The following is a 21,628-nucleotide window of genomic DNA, read 5'->3' as shown; positions in this document are numbered from 1 at the left end:
CTGAATATTATTTTTGTTGCCAGTTGCAAACACGTGCATATGTTTTCCTCCATTATGGCCAATGAGAAGCATTATCAAAGTTCAAGGACACATTCCAGCCAGGCAGAAGCACTCAAAGAGGATGCAAAGCAGAGCCAGAAATGGGTGTGGCCTGGGGAGATGTGTAGCTAGGGAGGAGGTATGGTATGGGGAGAGTGCCAAGGCTGAATGGAGAAGCCCGGAGGGCCACATTTGACCCAGGTGTCTGACGTTCCCCATCCCTGAGTTATACTGTACAGAGGTACCTTGGTTCTCAAACTTAATCCATTCTGGAAGTCCGTTCCAAAACCAAAGCATTCCAAAACCAAGGTTCACTTTCCCATAGAAAGTAATGAAAATGGATTTTTTAAAATATCCCTAAAACAGCAATTTAACATGAATTTTACTATCTAACAAGACCACTGATCCATAAAATGAAAGCAATAAACAATGTACTGCAGTCACACAATCAATCAATCAGTAGCTGAACTGGGTTCTTCCACACAGTCACAAAAACAAAAAACAAGAGTCGCAAAGACAAAAATGCAAAATAAATAGCAAAAACAGACAGACCTCAGTGTAATACTCAAAACAGAAGTGTGACACTCAAATCGGAAGCGTAACACTCAAAACAGAAGTGTGGCACTCAAATCGGAAGCGTAACACTCAAAATGGAGCATGTTCGGCTTCCGAAAAGAGTTCGCAAACTCAAACACTTACTTCTGGGTTTGCAGTGTTTGGGTTCCGAGTTGTCTGAGAACCAAGGTAGCACTGTATAGCAACAAGGGCAGAAACGGAGTGATTTGTCAACAGAAACACCTTGTAAGACAGTCCCCACCTCCAGATCTGATGTGGTTCATGTATTGTGCCAGTATCCATGCTTCTTCCTTGACTCACTGGCTGACAGAGCAAGCACTTTGGCCACAGACCAAGTTTTCGTCTTGCACTAGATACAGCTTGTCAGACCTGACGGCTCTTACATTGGAGCATAAGCCTTAACAGCAAGTCTTTTTCCTGCTCACACTTTGTCATTGGCTCTTCACTCTTAATCCTGACTCTGCAAAATGTACATCTGGCCTGATCCTGCAGGAATGAGCCTGAGAGATCTAACTTTCCTGTGCCCTTTTCCTCTCCCTCATTATATCTCCCCCTCCTCCGTCTCTGTTTTATGTGCTTTATTTTGAGCTGAACAACCGTTCATTTTTAACTATATTATTTATACATATTCTTATAAATAAAATAATGCACCAAAGCTTTTAGCATGGTGGCACCAGTAATATGGGACACTGTTTCTACTGAAATCAGACAGGCACCTACAAATTCTGATATGTCGCCTGCTGAAAATATCTTTGTTGTTTTAGAGAATTAATTTGATTTGATGTGTGTCATTTGTATTTTATGATTTTATGGTGTTTTAATGATTTTATTATACGATAGATAGATAGATAGATAGATAGATAGATAGATAGATAGATAGATAGATAGATGATAGATAGAGATATGATATGAACTGGAAATTTCTAAATACTCTGATAGATAAATCTCTATAAATAAATAAATATTATAATTTAAGTTGTAAATGCATGCAGCGTTTCTTTACATAGTGATAAGCCAACTGCAGTATGACAGCAATCTTAAAATCCTATTATATAGTCCCAAAAAAATGCAGATAAACTTGAATGGCTAATCAAAAATAAGCAGTGGAAAAGGCCTGCCACAGTAAAAGGGTCTTCAAGAGATGCCTAAAAGTCAAAAGTGAGAATGTCTACTGAATTTCTGCTGGAAGAGGGTTCCACAGGGTGGGGCCAGAGACAAAAAATGCTCAACTTCTAACTGAAGGGATTTGGGCCTCGGAAACATGAGGCAACTCATGATGCTTAATCTGGGATACAAGGAGTCAGGCTGCCCTTAAGGTATGCTGCATGGGCGGCCAGTGAAGACAATGCTGTCATATGCTGTTATCTGTCTGCTCCCATCAGCAGTCTAGCCCCTGCATCCTGAAACAGCTGGCACTTTTGGACCAGGCTCAAAGGCAGGACCAAATAAAGTGCACTGCAGCAACTGGTCTCGAGGTTAGCGCTGCATGGACTACATTGGCCAACTGCCACTAGAATGCTGATAGCCAAATGGTGGAAGGGAGATAAAATACCAACTAAAATGGAATGGCAAGGTGAAATTATTTGACCATGTACAATTGACAGGAAAAATTAGGAACCAGACAAACCAAAAGTTTAACAAAGAATGGGATATATACATATTATATTTAAAAGAACACTGTTCCCATACAAAATCTTTGACACGCTTTGATTAACTTCTGCAATGCCGTATGCTACAAAGATTATAGATAATGATGAGTTAAATGTCATACAATATGCCGTTAACAAAGAAACGAAGGACCCATGCTGAGGAAAGCTTTCTGGGAAATGATATATAATGAGCTAAAGAAAATGTTTAAAAACACTTTTGTTAAAAAAAACCTAGCAGCTTTTTTACTGGGGGTAGTGGGTAGAGAGATACCGAGACTAGATAAAAAAATGTTCTTATACGCAACAACTGCAGCAGTAATTTTGGTAGCCCAAAGATGGAAACAACAGGGGTTACCAACAAAAGAAGAGTGGCAGATGAAGCTGTTGGACTTTGCAGAACTGGCGAAACTGACGGGAAGAATCCAGAACCAGCGAGACCAAGCATTCCAAAAGGACTGGAACAAATTTATATTATATTTGAAAGACAACTGTAAGCAATTAACATCATTAGCAGGGTTATCTGAAGATTTGTAAGGTGAAATTGCTACCTATTCGGGTTCAGTAATATAATATTTTAGGTAATGATATAACAAGGATAGGAAACAAAGCGAAATGTAAAGATGCAAAGTTTAATTTTGTAAACCATTAGACGGGAGGGAGGGAAGCCGTTAGGCTCAGTTGAGCCAAAGAGATAAAATAAGAGGATATGATGTTACGTAATGTGCATATATGTAAAACCAATAAAAAATTAATAATAATAATACATTGGCCAACTGGTGATTACCTGGATATGGCTGAAGCTGGCATATGAGACAAAGCAGATACAAAGCACTGGGCAGGCTTGTAACTGCTCTTTGACCTTGTATTGCAGCCATTCTAAAAGCCATTTCTGTTAATTGTATCCCAGGATGTATTGTCTTTTGATGAATTCGTCTTCTTTGCTCTGTGCCTGTTAATTAATTGCAGCACACAATGCTAGCCGTATTACCAATCTCTAGGCTCTTGCAGGATAAATCCTCTCCTGCTTGATTTATATTTGGTTCCCTATCTCTTTAACCAGGACTTAATCCATCAAAGGTGTTTTTGTATTTATATATTTTACCTTTCATCAGAGGTTTTCCAAAAATAAACTTGTGACAGACTATGTGGAAAATCTTTTGAAACATATTCAATTATGCCCACACATTCCCCCTTTGTATGGCACTGTACTGTTATTTTCTTCTTCTTCCTTTGCAAAGCATACTTTCATTACAACAATTCTGGCTGTTAAGAGAAGCATGATTTAACCTTTCAGAATGCATGCTGATTTATCCCTCTCTTAAGATAATCAACGCCATTTTGAATGGGGATTTTGCCATTGTCATTCCACCTTGCACAGAATTAAGTCTCTCAGCTACGTGTGTCTTTGGACTGCACTAGGGGCCTATTGAATAACTACATTCACTAACACAATGGTCTTCCACAATGAGGCATTAAATGACGTAGGAAGTTGCTAGGCTGGGTGATTTTTTAGGTTGGAATTCATCAAATTAATAAATCACATATGGGGGAAAAAACATAAGCAGAGACAGCCTTAGCACTAGGCCAACTGAGACACTTGCCTCCGGCAGTGGGATCCTGCTGGGATCCTAAGGTGGCAGATCCCACTAATTTGCCTGTCTACTGCCACTGCCAATACTGGAGAAGCGGGAGCACGAGTGTTACAGAGATCTCTCGCAAGCGCTTGCAGAGCCCTGTGTGATCTCTCTGCTGCAGCTTCTCTTCACTTCCCTCAACCGTAACTCATCAGGCTTGGTTTCCAGACCCTTGATCATCTTGGTTGCCCTCCTCTGCACACATTCCAGCTTGTCAACATCCTTCTTAAATTGTGGGGCCTGAAATGGACACGGTATTCCAGGTGTGGTCTGACCAAGGCAGAATAGAATGGGACTATTACTTCCCTTGACCTGGACACTAGACTTCTGTTGATGAAGCCTAGAACAGCACTAGCCTTTTTTCTTTTCTTTTCTTTTCTTTTCTTTTCTTTTTTTTGCAGCTGCATCTCAAAAAATGTTCCACTTGCTTGTTAGCGTATGTTCAATGTGTTGCAAAACTGATGGGGTGGGCATTGACGATTTGCGCAGATGATTTTTTGACGACCTTTCCATCCCTTTTGATTGTGCCACATCCAATCAGTTGAGATCTTGGAGCCCAGCTATCCATTAGCCTGATCATATTTGTAGCCTGACTCAACTGGATCAGAAGCCTTAAGACTCCATCCCACAGGCAGCCCCAACAAGAAAGGAAAGTTTAAGGGGTTTGAATAATTCATTGCACTTTCCCTCTCAGCTGAGTTATACAGGAAGTTGAAGACGTTGCCTGGTTCACCCCAACCTTCATTGCTATCTCTTATGAGGCTAATTTTCCCCAGCTTTCCCTTCCTCTTCTGCTACAGCAGTAGCATAAAGACATTGGGCCTTAGTTTCACGAGCCTCTCTGAATGTTGGCTAGAAAAGCACATTTAGGATTTGTAAAGTCCAAAGATAGATCAACTCTGTTTTACAGCTATAGAAATTATAACAGTGATGCTACACGTTGCTGTATGTTAAATAGAAGTGGCTGACTTTTGGGGAAGGGGGAACACAGTAGCAAATTAGCTGCTTTATTGCTCAGCAGACCATGACAAAAATTGACAGGCAGAACCATTCACTATTAATATGAGTGGCATACATCTGAATAAATGGAAATTTAAGAGTACAAAGCCAGGTCCACCTAACATGTAGCCTGCAATTCAAATCATTTAAGCTGGGGTTGAAAGAAAACTGGCATTGTGTATAATTACAGGAGGGGAAATTCAAGAGATGTCAGAATATCTTAAGAATTCTATTCTGTCTCATTAAGAGGATGCAATTTAGTCTCACTGAAATGCACAAATATTTGAGTTTATGCATCTTTGCGGTTTCATGGCTAGCATAAAGCGGTAATCAAGTGCCGTGCATTATTTTTTTAAAGGGGGACTGTAATGAGACAAGAGCACTTTAAGGAAGTTTTATCTGCAGCGTGTGAACAGTCACTAATGTCGATGCCAGAGACACCGGGGAACAGGGATGGGATCAGCTGAGGCTATAGACAGTCCAAGAATGCACGCGGTGGCTTCCATTATGTTATTGGGCAGGGATCAGAGAGGGAGAAATCCCAAATATTCCACTAAACACAGAAAGGATATAAACACATTATGGGGAGGGAGGGAACCCACAAATTTTGAAGATGAAAAGAAAATGCACTTTTCAAGAGGCATGTTTTAACTGTCTTGATTCTATTTACCTCTGCTTTCTTCCTCCGACTACACATCTCCCCAATCTAGTGATGTTTTCCTAATCTTAAAAACAAAAAAGCCTCCTAAATAGTATTCAGTTACACATTTGCATCCTTTTCATCTTACAGTTCCATTTCTATGCAACCCCTTTTCTGCCTAGCAGTCACACAACCCTTTCTCTCTCTTCATCAGAGGGGGTGAGGCCTTGAGGGGAGGAGCTATAGCATGGCACTCCCCCTGCCCCATAAAGGGAACCCCAGAGGTGCTTCAGACATTTCAAGCAAGCAGAGAGGCGAGAAGAGAGACACCCTTTTAGCTCCCCCCTCCCTTATTATTCAGAAGGAAATATTATGCTTTATATAACCGTATTGTTTGTTTGCATTGAGTTGATCTCATGTTATGTAGTTATGCTACTTTAACTGCCCTGTGGCCTTTTGACAAATGGTGATATATAAAATTTAATCTTTTTTGAAATTTTGGCTGAAACGGTCAGGAATGGCTCTCCTGGTAAGCAGGAGTTGCAGCAATAGCCTCTCAGCTGCAAAGTCATTGTCATTTACAAGGTGGGAGAAGAACAAGGCAGTGGAGAGGCTGGGGGGGGGGGCAGATGCTCTAAGAGAATCAATCCATTGCTACTACTAGTGTTCCTGTGAAGCCCCAACTTTGCTCCTCCTGTGGAGCCTGGGCCACTGCACCCAGTTTGAGCCCTGTGCTAGACCTCTTCACTAGCCCTGCCTTTGGAGCATTCCTTTTTACTGGAGGGCATCTATATAACCACATTGCTTGTTTGCATTGAGTTGATCTCATGTTATGTAGTTATGCTACTTTAACTGCCCCGTGGCCTTTTGACAAATGGTGATATATAAAATTTAATCTTTTTTGAAATTTTGGCTGATACGGTCAGGAATGGCTCTCCTGGTAAGCAGGAGTTGCAGCAATAGCCTCTCAGCTGCAAAGTCATTGTCATTTACAAGGTGGGAGAAGAACAAGGCAGTGGAGAGGCTGGGGGGGGGGCAGATGCTCTAAGAGAATCAATCCATTGCTACTACTAGTGTTCCTGTGAAGCCCCAACTTTGCTCCTCCTGGTAACTGACATCACCACTGCTGCCGAGAGCATATTCCTGTGGCCCTACCCTGCTGGTGCAATCTTGAGCATGTCAGCCATGATTCCCGTTTCTTCACTTGCTTGGAACATCTTGAGTACCCCTGGCTTTTCCTTGATATGTCCCTCTTGATTAGGAAAGTCAATCTTTATGAATTCAGATAAGAACTCTCCTGGTGCATTTTCAATCCAGTTTCAGATCCTTAGATGCCCTGGTTGATGACTTTTGTTAGAAGAGGGATGAAGGGACTGCAGCTCTGTTCAGTCTCCTTGACATCTCTGTGGCATTCAACATCACTGACCGTGGTATTCTCCTTGAGTGGCACTGAGGGTTAGAATGGGAGGCATTGCCATGCCCTGGTTCTGCTTCTACCTCCAAGGTTGCTTCCAGAGGGTAGCAATGGGGGACTTCTGCTCAAAACTGTGGGAACTGACGTGTGGTGTTCTGCAGGATCATTCTTGTTCCCTATGCTCTTCAATAACTATATGAAATTGTGGGGAGAGGTCATCAGGGTTTGGCATGAGGTGTCATCTGCATGCTGATGACACCTAGGTCTGCTTCTCTGTTCCATTCGAATCAGGAGAGGCAGTTCAGGAGTTCTTTTTGTATATGTTGGAAGCCCCCCAGAGTGGCTGGGGCAACCCAGTCAGATGGGCGGGGTACAAATAATAAAATGACGGTGGTGAGTAAGCCAGACTCAGGCTACTGGAAATTCTGACAATACCAGGATAGCATGGATCACAGAACTGTTTGGCTTCTTCCCCATTCTGTTATCTTCAGTGATATCATCTCTCCTTTAGCTGCTAAGTGTCCCTAGATGGGGTAGGGTGGAGGGTAGGAGCAGTTGCTAAAGGAGACCTGGGATAAGCCGAGATAAACACTGGGCAGGGAAAGGGGACTATCGGCCCCAGTTTACTGGCTGTCAATCTCCTCTTGTGAAATGACAGCCTGCTTACTTGTGGCGGCTTTTGATGTGATCGATGTAGCATGTAGCCCAGCTCTCATTTCAGGGTTTTAGTTAAATCTGGAGTTCTTTGAACTCAGGCTATCCTGCCCTGCGGTAGGAATTTATTTTCCTCCATATATATCCTTAGCATGGATGCCTCCACAAATGAGAAGGAGAAGAAAATATACCCTAGCCTAACCCCAGAAAAACAGCTGGGGGGAAATATCACTTTGCAAGGCTGTGTGGATTTTTCCAGCTCAACATCCAGATGCTTTCCTTGAAGAGATCTGTGAAAGTGTAAATAATAATTATGAGAGAGGGCTGTGCCCAGTTTCCCCTTTTCTATTATCATTCAAATTAGTTCCCCTCTAGATCTTCCAAAGCTCCTCATTTGAAAATGAATAAATGTTCAATTAAAGAAAAAGTGGGGAAGCAAATGGAGTACAAAATGGTCTCACCCACATGCGGGTCGAATACAATAGGATGATTAAGCATCTAGGGCAGAATCTGGCCTTGTGCAACAGCAACAACTTACTTACTTATTTACATACCCATTTGCATTCTCCCAGCATCAGAGTCATTGGTTTACCATGAATATATATATGGCAAAGTGAATATTAGCAATAAGAATGCACAAATTACGGAAATGTGATTTGATTTATGGCAAATTTCCTTCATAGAAAACTAGAGTTATACCAGAGTTATTTAACTACAGACATGTCTTACTACATATTAAAGCCGGGAAGTTGACAGGGATAGCTTGCTTGCCAAGGAGCCGCTGGAGTGGAGAAGATAGCTGGCCCTACCATTTGGTAGAGTAATATACTTGCCTGGTTTTCCAGCCCCTTGCAGCCAGCCTTCCAATCAGCCATGCTGGATGACCCTCTTACTTCTCAGGGTCCTTCACTGGTGTGGTCTCAAGGATGTGGTTTGAAGGCAGATGTACTAACCTTGCTGAAACTAAGCAGCTCTGGGATCCGGTCAATGCCTGGATGGGGCACTGCCTGGGAACCCCATGTACTCTGCTGTGAAGGCTATCGCTGGCTACTAGCCACAATGGCTAAGCTCTGCCTCCATAGTTGGAGGCAGCAATGCTTCTGAATACCAGTTGCTGGAAACTACAGGAGGGGAGAGTGCTCTTGTGCTTGAATCTTGCCCACAGGTTCTCCTCAGGGACCTGGTTGGCCACTGTGAGAAAAGGATGTGGGACATGATGGGACATTGGCCTGAATTAGCAGGCTCTTCTTATGTTCTTAGGAGTCCCATAATGGAAGACTGTAGGAAATGAATAGTCAATTACTCGTAATGCTCGGGAATGGAGTACAGAGATCAGTGAGGGGAGGCTGACAAATAAAGGAAAGGAAACACACAGAGTGAATAAGGAGTGGTTACTTGTGAGACAGTGGTGCAGTGAGAGAGACCTGGGATCATCCTCACGGACAGCGGATGAGGAAGTGAATTTGCTTCCACTGTACCACTTCAGGTTGCAAGTGGGGATTCACACAGTTGAGTGCTCCTCCACAGGAAGACAATTAACAATGAAATCCAGCATAGGAGCTCACACCTAACAGAGTGCACCCATAACCATTTTTTGCCTCCTAATATGCTGTTCATGAGAGCTAGGCCAGAGAAGAAAGTAGTTATGGAACAAATAGAGAGGTTACAAATTGTGAAAGGCTCAGACACAGCTGTAGTGTTGCAAAGAGAGAAGGGAGAGCAGGGGAATAATAATAATAATAATAATAATAATAATAATAATAATAATAATAATAATAATAATATTTATACTCCACCCATCTGGATGGGTTTCCCCAGCCACTCTGGGCAGCTCCCAACAAAATATAAAAACATCATCAAAAGTCAAATGTTTAAAACTTCTCAAAACAGGAGGTGTTGAAATAGATATAGGTATGGATTCAGATGATATAGATATAGACAATATAGATATAGATATAGATACAAATATAAATAGACTCACTTCAACAGATTTAGTATGGAGCCTAGGAATCTGCCTTCCATTGGGTCAAACCATTGCTCCATCAAGCTCAGTATTGGCTACACTGACTGGCAGCAGGTCTCCAGCATTGTAGAATGCCCTGTCCTACATGGAGATGCAAGGGATTGACTTTGGGACCTTCTACATTTAATGTGGATTCTCTGTCACTGTGCTACTTGCTCTCCTCTGTACTGGGAATGAGATAATTCCCCTCTTTATGGTTCCTCTGCTTTGCGTTCCCAAATTCCAGTTTAAACAGGAGAACTGCTAAAATCATTCCCAGAATCTAGAGTATGCAGATTTGGCCAAAGTTCTAGGAAGCTTCCACTCCTTTGGCTTCTTCCCTTGTCCCACCTACACTGCAAAACAACGAGAACATCACTGATAACAACCATGTATGTGGCTCCATCAGGATTCATTCTGTGCACACCCGCTTCCGCACGCAGGGAAAATTATCATGCCAAAGGGATCTTGATGCAATTGTATGAAAAGAACTTCTCAGACTATACTGGAAAGAGCCCTCTTGTGTCGTCTTGCAAATGAACAATGTAATACAGCGTGCACTTTTTTGGGGGAAAACCAGGCATCTGCAATTAGGCACTCTATGTCAGCACAGCACAGCAATTAGATCTTTTAAACTTTTTCCTTTTTCTTTTTGCATAAAAACCCTGAAAGGGGGGCTTGGCCAAATACGCATTTACTACAGGGCTGTTAGTACTTTATTATAATTCACGCTTTATTAAAGAGCACATTAAATATGCCATGGAACCATTTAATGTGTCTGCTGCAGATTTGGTTTATTGTGTTTTTATCATTGTGAATTAGTTTTATGAAAAGCAAATAGGCAAAATTTTGCATAATGCTGGACCTGAAATTTTAGCAATTATAGATGTCTTTTTTTTTTTACTGAACGCTGAGCATGCCAGAATACAAAATTTTTTATTTTTATTTTTTAAAGCAAACACTCACCTTTTATTAATGAAGGGTCTAATGGAAATGGAGAGAATACTTAGCTGGTGATCCCCAAATGGATTTGCATTGGAGAATTTTAGACCCGCACCTGCTGCACATTTCATCAGTTTATGTGGGTTTTTTTTTAAATAAATAAATAAATAAATAAATAAATTTAAACCAGTCCACACCTCTAGGTGGTTTCATTGTCTGGGCTAACTGGCTATTAACAGGCAATTAAAAGGCCCTAATCCACAGCTTTATGAACATCCTGGTGCATATGCAGATCTTCTGCAAAAGCAAGATTCCTTGCTCCCTGCAATGAAAAAGGAGATTCCATGCTCACACCTCTGTGTGTTTATGGGACTGCCTCCTTCCCCTGACATGAATGAGAGAGATATTGATACAGCTGGACAATATGAAGCCCTCCTGATGCTATTGGACTTCAACTCCCATCAATACCAGCCAGCATGGTCAATGGTCAGGAGCAGGGCCAGATTTAGTTTTGATGAGGCCCTAAGCTACTGAAGGTAATGGGGCCCTTTATACGTCCAGCTGTCCTTTTTCAACAACAAATTGTCACTGTTTTTTGTGTTCAATATATGTTATATGGTAATATGGTCAAGGACCTAATAGGTATCTAAAGCCATATGCACATAACGAAGTACGTATTTTATCAAAGTAATTGTTACAACTAGTCCATACAGAATGTAGGCACCCTATATATAGAAATGAGCACGCCAGTGATATTTTAGGGAGCAGGCTAGCAGGCGGGGCCAATTACTTACATCATAGGAGCCTACACAACACAAAACACTGTTGCTATCTGTAGGTTTTATTTTATTTGTTTTTATCTTATATTTTGGAAATGTACACCCAGGTTTTTTTCCTTTAATTTTTTTGGGGGCCCCCAAGATTGTGGGGCCCTAAACTATAGCTTGTTTAGCTTATAAGTAACTCTGGCACTGGTCAGGGGTGCTGTGAGTTGTTTTCCAGAACCCCAGGAAGGCACTATGTTGGATAGTTCTCTGCTCCCCATAGTTGCACCAGTCAATTAAAGAGGTGCAATCAGGATCTCTTGCAGCAGGGGTTTTCAACTATATTTATAAAACACACAGCTTCCCTCAGAGAATCAGGAGAGCCATAGTTTGTTAAGGATACTTGCTACTGTTGCTCTGTGGGAGATAAACTACAGTTCCCGGGGGGCTGGGGAGACATACAGTGGCAGAGATCAGGTGGGGGCGTGACACGCCACCCCACAGGGACGTGGCACATGTCCTGGGGGTGTGCCGTGCTGCCTGCAGGGGTGTGGCGCACGCCCTGGGGGCGTGGCGCGCCGCCTGCAGGGGGTGGCGCCCAGCACGGGGGGGGGGGGGGCAGACATGATGGCACCCCACCCCTTCCTCCGCCAGTGGGGACATATGCTCTGAATGTATGAGGTGAAAGAAACTGTAGTTTCCTGAGAGCAGCAACTCACAACTCAACTAAGAATCCACTAAATATTGATTTCATGATTTCACACGTGCTGCTATAAAAGAAACATGAATTGCACATTAAGAGAGTGCTTTAAGGCTGCATTCAAGGAAGAAAGGTACGGCTTCATCAGTAAATCCGTAAGGGTGGCATTAACCTTTCCCAAACCGTTTCCATAACAAAATACCAAATCCATGGAGAACATAGCACACAGGATCAGTACCAGACTTCTGGGGACTTATTGATGCTGATGGGGCACAGCCCCACAATACACAATCCTACCCCACACAATTATTTTTTTCTGCTGCTGCCGCCACAGCAATGACAGCAATACCACTCACTGTCCTCCATACAGGGTCCCTAGAGAAACATCTTCAAGGTGAGTAGGCAGGGGGTAAAGCTTTTTAATACGAGCTAAGATGGACTTCCATCAACGGTGACTGCTCACCAGCTTAATTTACCCAAAATGTACTGTCCTGGCCTATAAGCTCTACGGTTTTATAAATTTCATAAATCTAAAGGCGCCTAAGGCATTGCATTCTGGGTAAATTAAGGCAATGGGTGCTGAGCTTGGCTCCCCTTCAAAAGCAGCAGCAGCAGCAGCTACCTACAGCCCAACTGGCCATCTGGGGCCTGGTGAGGAAACTTGGCACAGCCAGGTTTGGCTGGTAATGGGCCTTTCTGAGCCCCTGGGGTCATGGCGAGTGCCCAACTTGGTTGAACACTGGCACCAGGCCTGATTGCCCATGGTTCAGACCTATCAAACATGCTTCAACATGTAGTGGCTGGCGGTGACTGGGTCGGAAGCACCACTATGCAAGCTTTGCCACAGGTCACAGAACCAATTGTTGATTGACCTTAAATGGAAAGAAAAAGAAAAGAGCCATTTGCTGTCTGCACTCACCTGTTTCGGAAAGCAGCTTTGTCGCTTCTAGCACCTTCTCCGTGTAAACCCCAGCTTCGTAGTTTTCCATCTCGGCGTTAATGATATGGATGACCCTGGCTGCACGGCCTCGGATTGCCCCCGCGGTCCTGTCCAGCGTGTCAACATCTCCCTCTTGCAGTGCAATCACACATTTGTTGACGTCCTCCAGAATGTGGTTTTCTGCACACACAGAGACACACAAGACAGAATGTTTGTTGTGTGGCTCCTTTCAAAGAACGGCATGATCTGTCTGTGCAGCAAGGCTGCGAGATGGATCACAAACAGTGGCGTAGTGTGGGGGGTGCAGGGGGGGCTGGCCGCACCGGGCGCAACATCTGGGGGTTAGGGTTAGGGGGCGCAAATCCATGGGCTAGGGGGCGCAAATCCACGGGTTAGGGGGTGCAAATTACTTGCCTTGCCTTGGGTGCTGACAACCCACGCTACGCCACTGATCACAAACAAAATCCTAATTTACGGAAACATCTAGGGTGGGTGGGGATGGAATAAGATGACTGAGACGGGCCCAGTGCCACCCAGAGAATCCTTGGATGAACAAGGTTAAAGTCCAGGTAGCCGAAAGCTCAATATTTCACTAAGAAGCTTGGAGTTGGGCTAGCAGAGCCAAAATTAAAATAAAAGAACGGCATATGACAGATATCTGTCATATGAGACAAATGTGGATCTCTCCACAAGGCAGATGCCTCAATCCACTGGTTCATAGCTAGTGTAAAGGAAATCACACTAGCAGTGCTGGTCACCATGACTCCCTCCCTAAGCACTGGCCTAGACTTCATTATTATAATCAGCACTGTTCATACCAGGAGAGATGAACGGGAGAAGAAAAGAAAAAAACACCCTGCAAATCCTCCTTAAAGAAAACCAAATCCTGTTCTCAGGGGAAATTATGCATTTCAATTTACTTATTTTGCATAAGCTTGTTCAGTTCGAATACTCAACTGGATATTTGAGCTTTCATAAAATTTCAGGGTGTTTTTCCCTCTCCATTGTTGGCAAAGAATGGCAAACTTGTAGGACAGAAATAAGAATATTAACAACAGCAACAATAATAATGTTGCCAGATCCCTGCCCCCAAAGAGCATACAATATAAATGTTAGCAGTAGCCAAGACAATAGAGGAAAGGAAGATTCAACAGAGTGGAGGGAGACGGTAGGTTTCATTCATCCATTCATTCATTCATTCCGTGCCTTTTTCATTGACAGGCTGATCAATGAGAGTCAAGGTAGTGTCATGCATGTAGGAGTAATTTCGGCTGAGAGCTGAAACTAAGCAGGCTGGCCAACAGCATGTCTTATTTACTTGACACATTTTATCCCACTCTTAAGATTTATTTGCCTAGGACAACATATGAGTTCCGCATAACCCCAGTAGATAGTGCTGGTTTTAACTTATAAAGCTTTAAACTGTTCAGGACCGCAATACCTCAAGGACCATCTCTTTGCATAGGAACCTACCCAGACCCTGAGATCATCTTCTGAGGCCCTCCTTCGTGTGTCTCCTCCTTGAGAGGTCCGGAGGCTGGCAACACGAGAACGGGGCCTTCTCTACAGTGGCTCCCCATCTGTGGAATGCTCTCCCCAGGGAAGTTCACCTGGCGCCTTCATTATACACCTTTAGGTGCCAGGCAAAAAGGTTCCTTTTTAACCAGGCCTTTGGTTGACATCCTATACCCTTTTAAAATGTGGCTCTGTTTTGGGGGGTGTTATTGGGTTATTGTTCTTATTTTGATTTTATATATTGTGATCTTTTCTGTGAACCACCCTGAGACCTCTGGGTATAGGGTGGTATATAGAAATAAATAAATAAATAAATAAATAAATAGCTGTCAACGGCTAGATTCCAGTTGTGGATGGACTACCACAAACCTTCAGACTACCACCCTATATTCTTTTAAATGTGTTTGCGGGAGGGGGCGCGGGGAGGCGGGGGTTATTGCTTTGTTCTTGTTCCTGTTTTTATTATGCATTTGGTGTTTTTATCTTGTATCTTTAAGGACCTGAGATCTGCAGATAAAGGGCGGTATATAAATTTAATTTAAAAAAAATAAAGATGCTGACACAAAGTTATTTCCCATTGAAACAAAGGTATGTATGTGTATGTGTGTGTGTACACACACACAAACATTTTTTAACTCCACTCAAGTTCCCCCCTCCATAGACTTTGTAAAAAAGACATGAAAAAAACTAACTGGGGGTGGGGAGCTCTCCACCATCTTTTCTCTGCATCTGGCCTAATTGTGAAAAAGGCAAAAAAAACAACAAAAAAATAACCTAGTAATTCTAGTGGAAGAATGCAAAATGAAGTAGATGCACAGCTACGCTGCAAGCCCTGTCTTACAGCTATTTGAAACCTCAATTGACAAAATGCATCTACATCCTGGAGATTGCAGGCACGCAGTTGCTAAGTACATGGACTACTTTTTACGTATTTTCAAGGAACAAAACCTGCTAAGACATTTCCTCCTTTCCTTTGATCTTCTTGCAGTACATCTCCCAGAGGAACGTGTCCAGAGGAGGGCAACCAAAATGGTCAAAGGCCTGGAAACGATGCCTTATGAGGAACGGCTAAGGGAGCTGGGCATGTTTAGCCTGGAGAAGAGGAGGTTAAGGGGTGATATGATAGCCATGTTCAAATATATAAAAGGATGTCACATAGAGGAGGGAGAAAGGTTGTTTTCTGCTGCTCCAGAGAAGCAGACATGGAGCAATGGATCCAAACTACAAGAAAGAAGATTCCACCTAAACATTAGGAAGAACTTCCTGACAGTAAGAGCTGTTCGACAGTGGAATTTGCTGCCAAGGAGTGTGGTGGAGTCTCCTGCTTTGGAGGTCTTTAAGCAGAGGCTTGACAACCATATGTCAGGAGTGCTCTGATGGTGTTTCCTGCTTGGCAGGGGGTTGGACTCGATGGCCCTTGTGGTCTCTTCCAACTATGATTCTATGATTCTATGAGGAAGAAGTGGCAATTGTTCATTTTGCATAGCCACAAAGCTCTTTCCTCTATAAACCAAACCTTGCTGAACAGCTGATGGAACCTCCTCCAGCCCCCACAGCCTCTGGCTTAGGTAACCACAAGGACAGAGAGGCAAGAAACCAAACAGGGCACAGAAGTTGAGGTGCCTGACTATTTGCAGATGGTACCCTTCCATTATAAACCACTGGGAAGCTTAGAAGTTTCTCATTTTCTTTTTAGCAGAGTGCACCTAAAATTCCACAGGAGATGAACTGGCTAGATAATGCAGTAACTGGCATAGTTCCTATCAGCAAAGAGTGCTTGAGACTGCCAAATGGCAGCTATATGCTTGGAACCACTGGAGTAAAAAACAAGGTTCAAGGAGAACAGATGGTCCCAGAGAAGGTGATTCTCTGTCCCTGACCTTGCTGATTTTGGGAGGTGTGTGCCAAGAACTGAAGCAATTCCAAAATGCCTGCTTGGTCCACAGTTGTCATTTGTGCACAGAGTTTACCATTTGTCTTACAGCGTTAGTTGCCGGGCAACTTCCTTTGCAAACCGTTCTGCTAGTTTTCAATGTGATTCTTGTGCTTTCCATAGCAATGCACAGCCAAAGAGTTATGGGGGGGGGGGGAAATAGAAATGTTTAAGGGAAGATTGAACATGTGGCTGCTGAATCAGCTCATTGCAACATTGACAGGCTCACTCTCTCTTGGTCTGAATAAATATTAGGGATGGCAAAAAGAGTAATAATAATAATAATAATAAATTTTAAATAATAATAATAAATTTTCTTTATACCCCGCCCTCCCCAGCCAAGACCGGGCTCAGAGTGGCTAATGTCAGGTATAAAAACAATTGATTAAAATACAACTTAAAATGCAGCCTCATTTCAGTGGAAGCCCAGATCAAAAACTGGGGGTAGAAAACGTCAAATCTTCACCAAGGCCAGCTATCCAGACTGGTCCTACATGGGCCAGAAAAAAGCCAGGGAAGTCCTCAAATAGGAGTTCCATCACAGAAGGAAAAGGAAAGAGGGGGAAGGGATCAGGCTGATTCCAAGCCAAAGGCCAGGCGGAACAACTCTGTCTTACAGGCCCTACAGAAAGAAATTAGATCCCACAGAGCCCTAGTCTCAGGAGACAGAACGTTCCACCAGGCTGGAGCCGGTGTTGAAAAGGCCCTGGCTCTTGTTGAGGCTAATCTGACTTCCTTAGGACCCGGGACCTCTTGAGTGTTGCTATTTATGGACCTTAAGGTCCTCCGCGGGGCATACCAGGAGAGGCGGTCCCGTAGGTACAAGTACTTATCCCGCGTAATATTATGTGTTGCAGTTCAAGGCTGGATTACCGTAATGCGCTCTTCGTGGGGCTTCCCTCATTCTGGATCTGGAAGCTGCTGTTAGTGCAGAATGCTGTGGCATGACTACTGCCAGGAGTGAGGCTTTGTCAGCATCTAACTCAGACACCCCCAAACTCGGCCCTCCAGATGTTTTGGGACTACAAATCCCATCATCCCTGGCTAACAGGACCAGTGGTCAGGGAGGATGAGAACTAACTCCTGTATTCAGAGATCTGCACGGGTTGCTGATTTGCTACCAGGCCAGGTTCAAGGTGTAACTATTAGTTTATCAAGTCCATAACAACTTGGGATCAGTTCACCTACAAAATTGCCTTACTCCACATGTGCCCACTTGACCACTTCGGCTGGGGCAATTGGCACAATACCCACAACACATCTGTAAGAACTTGATTGTTTAGTGTGGCGGTGGCTACACTTTGGAACTCCTTGCCTATTGAGATCAAGCAGGCACTTTCGCTGTACTCTTTTTGGCACCTGCTAAAAACTATTCCTGTTCAGATAAGCCTACCCAGATGCTTAGAAAGTTGAGGTGCTCTTAATCTGTTTTGGTATTTTAGCTTTTGCAAATGTTAAAGTATTGTTGTGCATTTTCTGCCTCTTGTTTTATCTTTTTGTAAACTGCTTTGATGCTTTTGACAATCAAGTGGAGTGTAAAACTTATGAAACTAATAATAATAATAATAATAATTCATATAAAAAGCTCTAGGTTGGACATGTGTGGGATCAATCAATGGATCCATGTGGACTATCTGCAATGGCTATGCTTTACCTCCACTGTCAGAGGCAGCTTGCTTCTGAATACCAGTCACTAGAAACCACAGTATGGAAGAGTGATTTCGCACTCAGATTCTGCTTGTGTACTTCCCATTAGGGCATCTTGTCGGCCACTATGAGACCAGATGGGCCTTTGGCTGGATTCCAGCAGGGCTCTTCTTATATTATATACTTATGAAAGCCAATTTTCATTTTAATGGCTCATGCTTTGCATCGCCATTATAAAATATGGCCTCGTTCTTGATGGGCTGATTCACATACTTAGATGGTAGCACCTGCCCTTTGGAACCGCCTCCCATTATATATCAAGAAGGTGCTGTCTCTATTGCCCTGTTGAATATAATCCTTTTTAAACAAGCCTATAAGTTGAGATTTATATCCATGTTGGTATCTGTATTGGATTTGAATTGATTTTATACACATGCTGCTGTTTCAAATCTCTCTCTCTCTCTTTCTTTCTTTCTCTCTCTCTCTCTCTCTCTCTCTCTGTGTGTGTGTGTGTGTGTGTGTGTGTTGTGTTGTTCTTATATATGCAATTGTTCCTTTTTAGGTTTTTCATAGTTTCATTGTATTGAAAAATCACTTAGAGATGCCCTAAGGGAAGTGATTCAAGCTTTGATAAAGCTTGGCTTGGCTTATGAAGACTCATCCTGGAACAATTCCACCTGTTCATTTAATGGATGTTGTTTGGATGGTGTTACCTGAGACGGAGAGGAAATCATCCACAGAAGTGATATCGTCGACGGCCTCGGTGAGAACCCGCACTTGCTTCTCCCACTGGTCTTTGAAGACGTCCATGTTGTCCTGGGCCACTTTGCTCTGGGGCCTGGCAGCCAATGTCAGGGCCGCGTTTATCACCTATGAGTCAAAAATGGTTCTTGTGAGCAATGACAAAGAGGAGAGAGAGAGAGAGAGAGAGAGAGAGAGAGAGAGAGACCCTTCTCGAGGAAAAAAAAGAACAATTTGATTAAAGACTACATTAAAAGCCCAGCTGTGTGCTTTGATCGCTTCGTTCATTAAGCGAGGCTCAGTATACAAATGCATTTTTTGCTATTTGGGCAAGGCAATCAACAATATAATGGAAGGCACAAGACTCTAATCTTCGTACCGGGTGTTTTTCTATGTCAAGCACCTTATGCTCTTTAATACTGCAGAAGGCTTCCAAGTATATACAAGCACAGACATATTTTTCATGCACAAATATGGCTTACCTGTGGACACAGACTATCAATCTGGGTTGCTGCCATGCGGACTAATTTTACACCTTCTTCGTTATTGGAAATTGAACAGGCCAAATTGGCAACCTGAAATAAAAGCCAGCAAAAATAAAAAATAAAAAATGGGTTTGCTGGTAATATGGAGAATTCTCCCCTCTCTCTTTTTTATTTGTATGAAAAAATGCCTAGGAACAAAGAAATTGCATGTTAAGGGTATTAGCTTCTTGTGAGCCTTCATCAATCTTTGTCAGAAACCTCCCAAAGTGAAAGTAAGGCCTAAAAGGGGGCAGAAAGTTCACCTTACCAAATCTATCTTTGTTCCTGGCTGAAAGGACAAACTGCTGAATGGACATGATGCAGTACATATAACCAGAAAGATCCCCTATGCTTTGAGGTCCCTTAGGTAGGTAGGAATGGCCGAATCTGTCAATTTCAGGTTTCTCATTTTCTCAACCTTATCTTTAGTTCTCCACATTTCTGTATCACTTTTGACTTTTTTAAAAAAAGTTCTCATGAAATTTCCTCCGTAAATGCAAATTCATCCCCCTAGAGACATTTTTGCAAAGCGTGTTCCCCTGATATAATTCATCTTTGCATGCTATTTTCTTTTTTTAAAAAAATCCACTCTACACTAGCATGAACATTTCCGTACACATTGCTTGGCTGAAGAACTGCACTGCAAAATTTGGAGAAGTGTGCATTTTGAAGGATGGCTGTGTTTCGACTAACCTATTGTTCCCAAAAGGGTGAATTAGGTAGATTCAACTTTAAATGTGAACTGAATCAAATTTCTCCCTCATCCCTGTCCTAAGCACAGGGAGCTTTGCACTGAAAAAGAATGAGAAGTTCTGGTGCATTGGAAATGGTTGGTTGGTGTTTTTGTACTGTGAAGAAAAGACATCCACAAATCACTTCCTTTTCAGCAAACTAAACTCTGGCTATTTCCAACATTAAGACCTCTGAAGCTGCTATATAGACTGCCTCTTGACCTGTAGCTTGTGAATAGCTCTCTGAAAAATTTTCTCAGGTGATTGTCTATTTATCAGAAGAATTATTCATGCTTGAACTCCCTCTGCCTCTCCTACGCTTTTATTAACAATGAATGCAAACATGTTATCTGGCCCTGGTTCAAATCCCATAAATATCCCATGTTGCTAATCTCTAATGCTAATTTTGGATAGAGACCTGTCTCACACAGAATCATGGCAAATGATGTGGATCAAGCCAATGGTCCATTCAATCCAGTATCCTGTTCTCATAGTGGCAGACCTGTGGAAAACTTGCAAGCAGCACCCAATCACAACAGCAGGTTCCCAGTAACTGGTTTTCAGAAGGTACTGTCTCTGACCATTGAGGCAGAGCACAGCCCATCATGGCTACTAGCCACTGGCAGCCTTATCCTTCATGATTTTGTTATCCACTGTTATTAAGGCTGTGGTTTTCAAGAAACACTCTGTCAACATCTACAGAAGCAAGAACTTCTCTCCCTCCAGATAGCACCCCCCCCCCACACACACACAATAAAGTAAAATAAAATAAAATATGTGCAACTCTTCAGCTTTAAGAAATTTAGAAGAGGAACTCCTGGCCTGAAAACTTTTTAATGTTAATCAAACAAATAAGCAAAGCAAGTTGAGTGGCAGATGTGAAAAATGAAGCTAGATCTGGCTTGGGTATCTGAAAAGCTTATCGACTCCAAATTCTAATTCTCTATTAAAACAAAAAAATGTGTTTAATAAATATTCTGCTTGGGTATTATTTATTGTGCCCAGAGGCAAAGCTACCAGTTGGAAATGATTCATGAATGAGTTCAAATGCCTCTGTTCCTCTTTTGCCATTCCTTTGGTCTCCCCTCGTGGCATTAATCTGTTCCCGTTTCCAACGCACAGCACCATATAAGCCCGGATCCATCTGTTCAAGTAGCATCCCCCCCCCTCCAGCTCTCCCAATTTCACTCCACTGTTATCAAGGACGCAACTTGCATGCATTGCTGTGTCAAGACCTATGGAAGCAACAGCCATTCTAGGCGCCAAGAAAAGCCTTCCAGACACATCCCGGCCCAGCTCTTGATTGAAACGTGAGGGATCTTGTTTTTATATCAAAGGGAGACAAATGAATTGGCCTTTTCACTAACAGCCCTGCAGCGCCCACGTCAGAAATGCTCCGTTAAGATGACAGGCTCCAGCTGATTTGCTGTGTTTGCTCGTCAGCTGCTGCTTTGCATACATCAAACGATACCCCTAATCTTCATTAAAAAGCCCCCAAAAGCTACAGCAAACAGTAATTAGGATGCAAAGGCAGGGCTAGGGATTCAGATCCTTCAACTTAAAAGACATAGTGCAGGATTAGGG

At 42.8% G+C, this 21,628-nt stretch overlaps 1 protein-coding gene across 4 annotated transcripts in view; it reads right to left on the bottom strand.

Annotated features, from left to right (window-relative positions):
• LOC310685768 (catenin alpha-2) overlaps positions 1–21,628 on the bottom strand; it is a 408,841-nt gene that overhangs the window by 67,120 nt on the left and 320,093 nt on the right. For all 4 annotated transcript variants that reach the window (XM_083458664.1, XM_083458666.1, XM_083458665.1 and 1 more), the window contains 3 exons: positions 19,272–19,364; positions 18,762–18,918; positions 12,933–13,133 (listed from right to left, as the gene is read on the bottom strand). In XM_083458664.1, coding sequence (XP_083314790.1) covers positions 12,933–13,133; positions 18,762–18,918; positions 19,272–19,364 — 451 coding nt within the window. The remainder of the gene's footprint in view (positions 1–12,932; positions 13,134–18,761; positions 18,919–19,271; positions 19,365–21,628) is intronic.

Source organism: Podarcis liolepis (assembly GCF_965112155.1).
Source record: "Podarcis liolepis genome assembly, chromosome: 9".
Classification (NCBI taxonomy): domain Eukaryota; kingdom Metazoa; phylum Chordata; class Lepidosauria; order Squamata; family Lacertidae; genus Podarcis; species Podarcis liolepis.
Note: the sequence above shows the minus strand (reverse complement) of the source record. Positions and strands in the feature narration are given on the sequence as shown.